Source organism: Centruroides sculpturatus, unplaced genomic scaffold (genome assembly GCF_000671375.1).
Source record: "Centruroides sculpturatus isolate CEXI.00-Female unplaced genomic scaffold, Cexi_2.0 scaffold950, whole genome shotgun sequence".
NCBI lineage: Eukaryota > Metazoa > Arthropoda > Arachnida > Scorpiones > Buthidae > Centruroides > Centruroides sculpturatus.
Window position 1 is genome coordinate 121,983 of NW_019385096.1, and position 13,153 is coordinate 135,135.

The following is a 13,153-nucleotide window of genomic DNA, read 5'->3' on the forward strand; positions in this document are numbered from 1 at the left end:
AATGCATTTTGTACTTCTAAATATATAAATAACCATAATAGAATAATAATTGATTAAAAAAATGTAGTTTTATTTGCACTTTACCTTTGACATAGACGACGGTGAAGGTGTAAACTGGTGGCAAAAGAGGGAGAAGGGAAATGATACTAAAAACTTAACTTTTTTTTACATAACATAATGTAACAATAACTTAAAAATAACTTATAAAACAACAGTAATTTTTTTATTATTTTTTTTCTTTTTTAATTTTTATTCACTGCTTTTTGTTTTCTTTCCTTCACTTCCACCAGCACTTAAACTGGATAGAGGTCGCTTGGTAAAATATCTATCCATAAAGGTTTGGCTTTGCCTACTTTTTAAAATGTTTCTAAAATGACTTAGGCAAATGTTATTACTCCGAGCAGCAATACGGCCAGTGTGAACCTTTTTGGAATGTTTCTTTTGAATAAAATCAGTCACTTTCTGATAATACCTCAAGATTTCCTTTATCGAGCGAGATCCTTCCACGACGAAGCAAACACGCGGACTGAGACCAATGAACAGAAGTGAATAAAAAGTGACGCTGCGAACTAATGTAATGTCGTATGGTGAGTTTTTGTTCGTATCGTGGAACAAAAATATGTTCGAATTTCATGTCGTATTCTGAAAATTTCGTATGCTGGGGCGTTCGTATCCTGAGGTACCACTGTATTTGCGAAAGTCTACGTCGTCGGCGTTGCCATTCAGTGTAGCACGTGCTACACCCCCTCTCTACACCGCACCGCCCGTCCTTTTACCTCTGCTGATCTAATTGCCAGTTGACTTTCTGCTCTCACTAAATAAAGTGTCTTTGCCCTAAATAAAATAAGTAACTCCTTTTCTAGTCCTGGTGCATAATTCTAATTTACAGTCGGTTGTGATGTCAATGAATCACGTGACTGAATGATCGCAGTTTAAGCCTATGTAGAGCTGCAGCCTCACAGCTTGTCCACGTAAACTAACCTATCCCTTCTGGAGATGACCCCCACTAGCTAATAGAAAACTTTTTATTTCAGTTCAATCGATATTTTATCGGAGACAAAAAAATAAGAAAGTTTTCATACTTTTTTCCGGCAATCGCACGATGATAGGGAGTCACGTTGCTCTCTCCGCTAAGCCTATCGTGTGTTTAACAGGCAGTCCGGCAGATATTGATGCTGACATGTTCGTGTCACTCATGGTCGGCTAGTACTACGCCTTTGAGGAATGGGAAGACCATCAAAATATAAACACCATTGTTGCCACTGACAGATCGAAAACCACCAACACCATGACTGCAGCTTTCATTGACTTAAAAAACATCATCATGGCCCATGTCTCACTCCACCCTGAGGCCTACACTTGACAACAGAATACGACTTTTAAAAAATCACCAACCAAAGATGATATGTTTTTGCAACAATACATAAAAGAAGCAAAGGACAAAGATTTGAGTTTGAAATCTTGACTGCCACACTAGGTGGAACAGTCTCCTCAGCATGCTGGAACGTTTCTACAGTGTAAAGCCGGATGCACACATGCGGCGCGGCAAGGAAAAGCGGCAGAATGACGTCACTTTTTCTCGCCGCAGAAGTCGATTTTGTGCCGCTTTTCTCGTGCCGCAAAAGTTGGTTGAATTCTATCTTTTGCGGCAACGCCGCCAAGACGCGTTTCTATCAGCCAATAACAGTTTGTCTCGTAGTCACGTGATAAAATACAATCACGTGGTGTTTTAATGGCGGAAAGTTCGAGGCGGTTAACCGAGATAATTAAAATCAGAATAAAGAGGAAAGGATAACAAATTTAAAACAAATTCTACACAAATAATCATATATAATTTAATTCAAAGAACAAAACAACCAAATCTTACTCGAAATAGTATTCTTTATCGAGAGATCTTGATCCACGAATAAGTCTATTTTGTACACCAGTTCTTTCTCGATCCAAAAAAGTATCTCTAATTCAAATCTTCGACAAAATCTTTTAGCTAAATAAAGCGAGTCATACAAAACAAAATTTGTAAACACGTGGATAGGGACAGTGTGTAAACACGTGGATATCGTTCGCCATCTTGAATACTGAACGCATGCGCTGAAATGTAAGCGGATTGCCGCTTGTGTGGTTGTGCTGCCGCGCGGCAAAGATGCGTTTGTGTCACCGCTTTTCCTTGCCGCGCCGCATGTGTGCATCCTGCTTAAAAGTTTGCATGGATAAAGCTTTAATAGACAATGGCTCAGACACTAAATTCTTCGCTGACGAGTAGTTACTAATCAATGAGTTGATCACCAGTCTTCAATCAACTAACTACTAGACTACTACTAATTACTTACTAACTACTTTACTAACACTAATAATTAAATTACTTATAAATAACTACAGACTGATATATAGCCTAGAGTCTATATAAGAAAACTGGTAAGACTGATAGCCACTTAGCCACTGACTATCTGTCTTTACATTATTATAATATAATATATTAATATAAATTAATTAGTAGAATTACCTTTGCTATTATTTAACTTAAAGATTACATTATAATTATAATCTAACTAAACATTTAAATATTTGAAAACAAGTTCGCCCAGATAGGGATCACCATTTGTGTGTTCTAGACAGTACATTTCTGGCAACCAACCTTCCTTTCTAGGCTACTAGCCGCCAAAAAGTTTTAAAAAAGTTCTTTTAGAAAACAAAAAGATTTCCAATTAAAAACACAAAGATTTTCTAAAATCAGAACTGGTGTTATACGAACGTCTTTCTTGTTTGTTACCATATGTACTTTCTTGGGGGTGTTTCAGCCTTTTATCCACAGAAGAGAGCTTTAAAATCTTTTGTGTTTTTAATTGGATATCTTTTTGTTTTTTAAAAGAACTCTTTTAAAACTTTTTAAAGGTTAGTAGCCTAGAAAGGAAGGTCGATTGCCGGAAATGTACTGTCTAGAACGCAAAAGAGAAAATGGTGATCCCTATTTGGGCGAACTTGTCTTCAAATATTAAAAAGTAGAAAGAACCATCGGACGAAAAAATTATAAACATTTAAAGTTAATTATCTCTATCTCAAGTATTAAACTGAACCAAAGTTAAGTTTACTATCTAAATGTGTAAGAAGTTTTACTGATTTATAGTGACCAGTCTAAATAATAAAAGTTTCTTAAGTACACTATTTTAAAAAAAATGTTTTATTTCTTTAAAAAAACCCATAAATTTCTGGATAGATAGATAACACTTTATTGCACCAAAAATACATCCACGCTGGATCCAGCTGGAATGATGTTGATCCAGCAAAAATCCAGCTGGATTAAAAACACTGCTGGATTGCAATCCCTAGTTATACATCATTCTCTAGAGGGTGCATCAAACAACAAATAAGTTTTTATTCTAAAACCGTGAAATTGTCAACATTACATCAAAAACTACAATTATACTTTTAATTTCTACATTTTGTCTTCTTTCTAATGATATAAAATAGTCATGTAATGCTGTAAAATGCCTTTTTTTTTATTTTTTATTGTAATTAGATCTGAAAATACAAAATAAAAACAAACATATCAAATTTCAGAAACTGGCCATAAACTAACTCAACTTACACCAATTAATTTCTGCTTTGTGTGAAACTTGAAAGAAAGGTGTTATTTTTTAAGATCAGAGTAGATTGTCAGTGTATCCCACACTAACTACTGCTACAACTAATGTCAATAAGCTGCTAATTGTTTTATTGCACTGTAAAGAAAACTTTCTTCCTGTTATAAGTCAATCAAATTACAATGATAGTTTTTTTAAAAATTTTGCTGGATGTAAAAATTTTTTGAATTTTAAAAAATTTTAAAAAATAGAACTTATGTAATAATTCGCCTCCAGAGGGAGAATAAGGACAATTTACATTTAACAGCGCATTTCCTAAGTAAATATAAGGGTCCGAAACTCCCGAAAGAAAGAAGGATGAAAACCCAAAGACGTCGAAAGATCACCAGTTCCAACTTTTTACAAGTTTTAATACTTTAATTGGACTATTTCTGTGTTTTAAAGGACTGTATATAGGCGACCATGTAGCCTAAAAAGGAAGGTCCGGTCGCTGAAGTTTATCCTGGAATTTTAACAGAAATAAAAGGTGATCGACCAAAGTTTTTAAAAAAATTTTTTGGAAATGACCGTCTTTTTATTTATTTAAATACAATGATACTATTTATTGTACTCAAAAGAATATTTTCTTTTAAATTTATTTAACAACTACTTTGTTAGTCTGATTTAATTTTATGTTTTAGTCAGTGTAACTGGCATGTTGGTCTACGTTATATGTGGCATACCAGTCAATCCACAAAAATATAGTAGGTCTACAATTTTTTCAAATTGCAGCCCAAAAATTTTGTTGCATTTTTATCTAAATATGTTATCGAAAGTGAGGCATTACACAAGATATGGCACCAGTTAAACGACTGCTTCAGCTTCTCCAGCAGATATGCAACTTTTTTTTACAGTATGATGTGCATAATTAAGGCTCAATTCCCACAATAGTGTCTTGAATGTTTTGTTTAAGTTCTTGATTGTTCTTGCACAGATGCATGCAGATCTTTTGTTAAAATTCTGTGCAATGTTAAACAAGGAATACGCAGTTGCTGCATACAGTTTGGAATACGCAGTTGACTGATGAATACTCTATTGTGTTCTACAATGCTTTCACACACATGTTCAATATTATCAGCTAAGCATCAATAGGGTGCAGAAGCACTTATCTTCCATAGAATCAGTTCTCTAAATTTTACAATTAACTTTTGAATTCCTTTGGTATTGGATACAGATGTATTGAGTTACTGATTAGCATGATTAATCAATACCAATTTTTCAATAATCGGAGTAATCAGTAAATCATTCCATTGGAAAAACACTTACTTTTTAAATCTAAAAAAATTAAATTTGTATTAAAATATAAATGGTGTTTATTAATTAAAGAAATGATAACGTTATTAACAACAACTTAGGATAATCATAGCAACACATCCAGTTCAGTTAGAAACCACTAGCTTTTTGTATGTTTTCAAACAATGTTTTAGTTTGGTATTAATATATTTTTTAATAAGTAACCTTCAACCTCATTCATAGACAATTATCACAATTAATTTTCAACACCATATGCCTATTTTTGAAAGAAAGTTTTTGTTTTTAATAATTAATTAAACAAGTAATTACAGGTAACCCCCGTATAACACGGTAGTTATGTTCCAAAAAATTGCCGTGTTATGCGAATCCGTGTTATACGAAACAAAGAACTAATACGAAAAGGAGGGTTAGGTTCCAAAAATTTAAAAACATGCTAGTATATTTTCATAATTAAGATAAATATCTTCATTAAATTTTTTTTAAGTGATACATATTAATATAAATTAAACAATATTTTCTTTGTCATCACTAAAAACACTATTAATTAACCGAGAGCGTTTTCTTTTTGGCAAGTTATCCTTATCCTCTGAGCATTTTTCTGCATTATCTTCAGATCCATGCTTTACCTTTTGCAAAATGTATGTAATTTTAGATTGCTTGCTTCTAGTTAAAAGGTCTTTATAAATTTCCTTATATGGTGCTAAGCACTTATGAAGAATAAAGCAAGTATGGAATAAGGGAAAAACATTCGGCAACATCAGAAGCAGAAGCGTCGCAATCTGGCAACATTGAAACAAGTTTCGAGAAGGACCACCTGTATCGACAGAAGGCGAGAAGAGAAAATTTACATGCTTAAGTACTAATAGTTCACGAAAATTATTATTTTCGTGAACTATTATTAGTTAAGTATGTAAAAATTTATTACATTTCCTATTGTACGAGGGTTTTACCCAATTCTCGAACCGTGTTAGAGCAAATCCGTGCTATAGAAGTGCCGTGTTATACGGGGGTTACCTGTATCATCATCTTCCAATTATTTAGTATTGTTTTGTTAACTCCATTACACTTGAAAAGTGTTTCATGTCTGCAAGTAATTATGACATAAGTCAATTAATTTACCAATTAATACTAGAAAAATACAATCATTCATAATAGTCATTTTGCCTAGTTACTCAAAATGTCATCAGTATAAAGCTATCAATAAAGTATATAATCCACATTAAAAGTATGGGTTAAATTAAAAAACAACTCTATAAAATCTAAATTTAAAAAATGGAATTTTATAAGATATTTTAAAAAATACCCAACAATTAGTTAACAATTAATTCTACAATTAGACAATTATAAAATCCCAATTAATCATTCATTGTTAATTGGCTAAATTGATAATTGTCCATCCTTAATTCTGGACATGCTACTCTCAACAAAAACATGTAACTGGGCTGAAATTTGAAAAAATTGTAGACCTATTAATTTCCACTGTTGTCTATCCATCTTTCCTTAATTAATCTTGATAACATACTCTATGAACCAATGACCAGTGTGCGATGAAAAAACAAACAAAGGAAAATTCACAACTAACGTTTTTGAACTCCCAAGTTCTTCAGATGTAAACAAATGTCTGATGGAATGTTAAAGCTTTTGGAATTTGAACATTTGGTGAATCGTTTGAATCCGACACATGAGAAATATTTAAATGTCATGAAGCACATGCACGTTCAGATGGCAAGCAAAGCTTAACACTTAAAGGTTAGTGTCAATCAGCACCTGCCAGGCTACTGATAAAACCAACTCCTCCTCATAATTAATGCAGGTGAAGATGAAGCTGGATTTAAATATGTGTACAGCCTCCACCATCTTAGGTGTTCTGTGGGGGGGGGGTGAAGTGAGGATGAGCCTTGCCTGGTTAAAGCCCACCACAATGTGCAGATTGGTGGCATAAACAACAAGGGCTATGATGTTTCTCGTATGCTGTATATCCATGCGATGCTCCTGTTATCTGACCCCCAAGGAGCATACAGTAGAGCATATGTACACTAGGACCCTATCAAATCTGTTGTCCTTAACCTGTCCTGTGTTGTTCTCGAAAATATTCATGTTGACCTCATTGACCTGCGTGGTTGATCCCGAATATTTTTGTGTCTGCATCGGAACGCTTTTGATATTAGATGTCGCTATGCGTCACAATTTTTATATTAAAACAAACTTTTAAAATATAATAATGTTTTTTGTTTTCATATTTTTCACTATATTTATGTTTGTACAAAATAAAGAAATAAATTTTAACGATACAATAGGCACGATTATTATTATAAAAATTTTTGTTAGGCTTAACATTGATGAAAATTCAACGTAAAGCAACATGCAATGGAGAAAAATTTAAACATGGGTTATACTAATATACTATATTAATAATGTATTTTTTCATACATAATCGGTTATTCGAAACATCGATATTTCGAACAACCCCAGTCCTCAATTGATTCAGATAATCGACACTCTACTGTACTTCAAAAAACTTTTCCTATATAGTAATTGAAAGTTTTCTCAAAGCTGCAAGCATTTAAGAAATTTAGTAAATTTCAAAATATTCATTGTACAGTACATACCTTTAATAGCATGAACAATGCCTAGTCTGTAATTTCTCTTGTCACATGNATCGTTTAATAGAAGAAACTTTTAACATATACACATAAAATTAAATTGTATTTTCTATATATGAATTTCATTAACAACACTAAATTTATTTATTCAAAATAAAGATATGTATGTTATCTATAATACAGTGATGGACAGCATGCCAATCGTTTAATAGGAGAAACTTTTAACATATAAGCGTTAAATTACAAATAAATGTCGCTAAATCGACAAGCGCTTTTGTCAATAATTATGATATAAAGATAATAAAGATATGTATATATTATCAACAAACCCAAAATTGCCTATGCAAATAGATTTCAGCTAAGTGCAGTTGTCATAGTTATGGGCAATGTCTAAAAACACTTAATTTCATATATTTCAGGCAAACCTAAATTGACAAATATATTCCAGATAAATTCAAAAATAGCCCAATAAACATAACTTTTAGATTAAAACATGTTAAAAGTGATTGTTCTTATACATTTTATGATCTATGAAGAAAATGTAATCAAGAAAAGTTAGACATGTCAACACTGGACCACAAAATTCTGGACTTTACACATTTATTAAAATTTCTAATATTCTTAGAAAATAATTACTAAACTTGAATGTTTTTTAAAATATTACTGTCAAAATACAAGGACAGGGAATAAATTCTTGTATAGCAGAGATAGCCATATGGGTTTGCAAAGGGTTGAGTTTTCCACACTAATGCTCTTCTGCCACTCACTACTGCCCCACAAGTTTAAAGTAAACAGCATAAAAAAATAGTCACAAGTATTGAATACAATCGTACCCAGCAAAAATAATTAGTCACAAGTAGTTTTTTTACAGACTGAAACAGAACACTGGAACATCAGACTCTAGGCTACATGAATAGGTAAATATAAAGAATAAAACTTATAAATATAATTTTAGTACAGTAAATCTCTTTCAAACATCAACTAATAAAAAAGTTTAACTGAATATAATGGCAATTTTTTATTAAGATTAAGAATTTAGTACTGTTCACAGTTATGTCACTTTATATTAAATGTTTTTAAATTTTAATAAAAATAACTATTAGTTAAAAAAATATTTTTTTCAGTTTTCAAATGAAAAATTATTACAAAGTCATCTTTTGAAATATTTCAAATTATTTGATTCAAAAACTCGAAGTACAAATATTGTGAAAACAAACTGTCAAATTCACAAGTTTTTCTATACGCCTTTTGGAAATTTTTTAATTATAAAATTATCTTTTAGCACAAATTCATTTACTTATAATATTAAATAATAAATAGCATATCAATACAACTTTTCTGAAGTATCACATAGCTTCAAAGTGATTCAAATATCTTGATGTGCTATAAACAAAGACTATAAATCTGAAACTGAAGGGAGAGTAACATTAATTCAGAACATAAATTTATGATAAAATTTTATTTTCAAATCAAAACAATATAAACTGTATCGACACTCCCATTCATTTCAATCAACAATTATTAAAAATCAATATAAAATTAGTAATATCAACAATCATCTATTCATTCATTTACTTCAAAATTATGTTTTCTCCTGTGTACTGTATAGTGATGTGCCGGATATCCGAGGGAAAAAAAGATCCGTATCCGTTACTTTTTAGCGGATCTTTAACGGATCTTTTATCTTAATGAATTTCATTACTTATATGAAATTTTAAAGATAGGTAGCAATAGCACATTCGTCATTTACTATCGTAAAATATTTCCATATTACACTACTAAATTTTTTTGTCGGCATTGTTTTTATTTTAATTTAACTCAACACTCTCCAAAAACACAAACGTAATCTACGCTATCCCGTGTCACACTAGCCACAAACCAGTGTTTCCCAATGTGGGGCCCACGCCCCACAGGGGGCAATTGGATTGCTAAGGAGGGCAATTCGAAAATGGACTTGTCCAGAGTTTAAGTTAACCATATAGCCGCTGTATATGTTAGGGAGACATAAGAATTTTAGAAAGGCTTAGGTGGGGCATAGCACAAAAAAGGTTGGGAAACACTGCACTAGACTATTGTGGCGGTACGCTATATTTTTGTAAATATTAATTTTAGTTTAGTTTCGTTTCTACCCTTTGTTCTATTGTTCTATTTTCTTCTAGAAGTTTCTTATCTATTCCCTGTCCCTTGGGTGGGATGAGCAATTCCTAGAAATTTGAGGAGCAAAGGTGTAAACAGGAGCCGGAGAAAAAAGAGAAGTGACGTAGCAGATCATTCATAAACTGGATGGCAGAGTGTACGGACGAGGTGAGAATACTGGGAGTTGTATTTTCAATGACCGGATAGATCAGAAACAAGTTCAGAAAAAAGATCCTGTTTTAAGGTCGTATTGACGACTGTGGAAGGAAAAATCCTAATTATTGAAGAAGAGAACTGGCCAGTTATAGGAGAAGGACGTGTGTTATCCCACCCAACAGTATGCATAAAGAAACAAGCCAAAAAAAGGGACAAAACCCCAGATATCCCTATTTCTATCTTATCAACCATTTTTTCTGTCTTCTTAATTCTATCCCTTTTTCTGTTATTAGTGTTAAGTTAGTGTTTAAGGTTCCGGGTTATATTGTCGTAATCGTGATCTGTATTGTACACATGCTTTGGATACAGGGAACTATTATTATCGCTGTAATTTTGCATGCTACTGTTTGTACCGTGAAGTTGGAATCCCCCGAAATAGAATCTGTACAAAGACGCAAAATAGCTTAATTGGAAAATTATATCAACTTTTGTTACTTTATCCTGTCTGCCTTTGTGATGAATTCTAATTTAGCACACTTTTACACCATAAACAAAAACACGCACAGTGCAAGTCGAAGGTCCAAGGTCACGCGCACCGGCGCCAACTGAGTACGAAAGTTAAGATCCGTATCCGCGGATCTACACACTAATGATCCGTATCCGTGGATATACATTTTTAACGATCCGGCACATCACTAGTACTATGTTTTCTCCTGTGTAATTCTACTATTATAAACATACTATTTTATAAACACACACTGGTCAAAACAATTAGGGCAGTGATTTTCAACCAGAGTGGTCTGAGATGATAGGTGCACTGCAAAAATTTTTGAAGGTTATTAAATAAATTATTTTAAAAACAAGCCCAAAGAACAATAAATGAACATGTCAAAATTAAACGTCTTTAAATTGATTATACAAGTTTTTCATTGTTATAATAACGTAAAAAATATATAGACTATTCATAAGCAAAACTATATGTGCACCAAGTTATTTCATTTAAAATAAAAATTTTTTTAAAATCAAAAATGTATCTATAATTGTGCATATTTTGTTCAAATTATTTTAATTTTAGAAATAGTGGGACTTTGGGCAGGTTTCTAAACGCAATTATTATGCCACTTTTAAATGCAAATTAAGACTTAATATTTATTGCTTTTCTTATAGAAATGAAAATTATTAATTAATTTAAATAACTATTGTTGTAACCTGCTACTATTTTAAGGAATAACAATACTGTTTTATTTAATTCACAAAAAATATAAACAAAAAGAATTAGGTTAAGTGGCAAGTAATATGGCAATAGAATGTTTACAACTTTTAATCACAATTTTTTTTCCACCTAAATTTAATTATAGGTTCAAGTGTGGCATGAGATAAAGATTGAAAAACACTGAATTACAGTATCTTGTGTTATTTTAAGGAAACATATATGTGACTAACAATATAAAAGGCATGAGGTAATATTTAATATAAAATAATCTTGTTATGATAAACAAATCAACAACAGTAATATTCAAGTTTAGTATTTAATGCACATGTTATGGAATGTAATACAAGAAAGTACAAGTTTATATAATAACATAGATGTTTATGGTGATAGAGTTTTAGTAAGATGTTTGATCTCCTAAAACAGCTAAAACTGCAGCACACCTGTTTGGCATTGACTCAATTAAGCTGTCAACAAGGTATTGGGGGCAATGTTACCACTATGCATAAAGTGCTGTCTTCAGTTCATGAAGTCAAAGTAGTTACTGGCCTTGCTGTAACTTGTCTGTCACAGGCTTCTTAGACATACTCAACAGGATTGAAGTCTGGGAAGCATGTCATCCACTACATGAGCTTGATGAGGACCATTATCATCCATCAGCAGGAACAACTCACCAATAGCTACATCATATGACAATATCTAGTCAGAGAATCTTGTCTCTGTACCTAAGGCCTATCAGAGTACTGTTCCTAAGGCCTATCAGAGTATGCCCACCAATGCTTATACCATCCCAAACAATCAGGTTGTTGTTAAACTAAGCACTGCTAAACAATGTCATCAAGAGCATTGCTCAACTCATTTTCCTGAAACACTGCATGCAGCGATCTCACCGGTTTGAGGTTTGAGTGCTCATTTCAGTTGCTTTTCTTGCTGCAACAAGAAGGCTTACTCCACAATGGAGATGTGCAAAGTGGAATTCTTTTATGATGTATTGTTTTGATCACCATGAATTGATATTTCATATGGACATGTATCTTTCCAAATATGCTATCATATCATCGATGTTCATTAATCCTCTGTTTTGATCAGTATAATTCAAATTAGCCATATACTTATTAAGTATCATTTCATGTTTTCTATGAAAGTGGAAAACTTTTAATTGCAAAATTACATCAAAATTTTTATAAAAATGTTTTATTTATTTATTTCAGGATTATTTAATTCTGTCAAATTTATTTAAAAAAGAAAAAAAGAAATTTAAACGCAGAGATCTGAAAATACGACGACGAATAGCAATGCGAGCTCGCCATTTTATTTTATTTTTTTTTTCTTTTTACCGGTCGATTTGTTTTCGTTTTCATATACAAACTTTATTACTTAAAAGTGTTTTATTTAACCGGAAACCTACAAATATACTTAAAAAACCTACTTTTACACTTAAAATTTATTAAATTTCGACGTAAAATAAGCTACTTCTGAACTGAGAACAAAGAGAAAATGTGCAAAAGACGCCATTTTGTCTAAAAACAATCAAATACTAAACTCACGTAAATTACGTATAAAACGCAAATCAATTTGATTGGAAAATTTCATATTTTATAAAATTTTTTCATAAATAAAAAATTTCACATTACTAACCCATATTGCGTTTGTCCTGTAGTAAATCCAAAATAATTATTGGCCGCCATCCTGTTTTACACAACGAATCCAATAAACTCGAACAAGAAGAATGACGTCACAAATCCATGTAAGGAAATATTTACAAACGATGATATTAAAAACCGCCCAAAAGTAGCAAAAACTATTCCTTTTCTTCTTATGAATATAAGAGAAAACACTTTTTTTATTTAGATATTTTATTATATTGAATATTCTAAAAGAAAAAATTATATTTAATGAAAGAAATATAAAAAATACTTTAAGAATTCTAAACGACAGAATGCATTTGAAAGACATTGTTTTGCAATTATTCTTCAATTTTTAATATTCGTGTAATGATATTTATTAAATAACTGTTCGATGACAGCCTAAAATTTTATGGTATTTTTTAAAAAATATATAAACAATTAAGATTTATCTATCTCTCTCTCTCGGCGTAATTCCTCTCATGATAGGCTTTCTTTTTATTTCTTTTAAAAAATAAAAGAAACAGAAGTTTTTATAAGAAGAAGAATAAT

At 31.7% G+C, this 13,153-nt stretch overlaps 1 protein-coding gene across 3 annotated transcripts in view; it reads right to left on the reverse strand.

Moving 5' to 3' along the window:
• LOC111634619 (zinc finger RNA-binding protein-like) overlaps positions 1-12,750 on the reverse strand; it is a 96,006-nt gene extending 83,256 nt beyond the window's left edge. For all 3 annotated transcript variants that reach the window (XM_023379448.1, XM_023379449.1, XM_023379447.1), the window contains exon 1: positions 12,615-12,750. In XM_023379448.1, coding sequence (XP_023235216.1) covers positions 12,615-12,664 — 50 coding nt within the window. In that variant the 5' untranslated portion in view covers positions 12,665-12,750. The remainder of the gene's footprint in view (positions 1-12,614) is intronic.
• Positions 12,751-13,153: the final 403 nt, after the last annotated feature.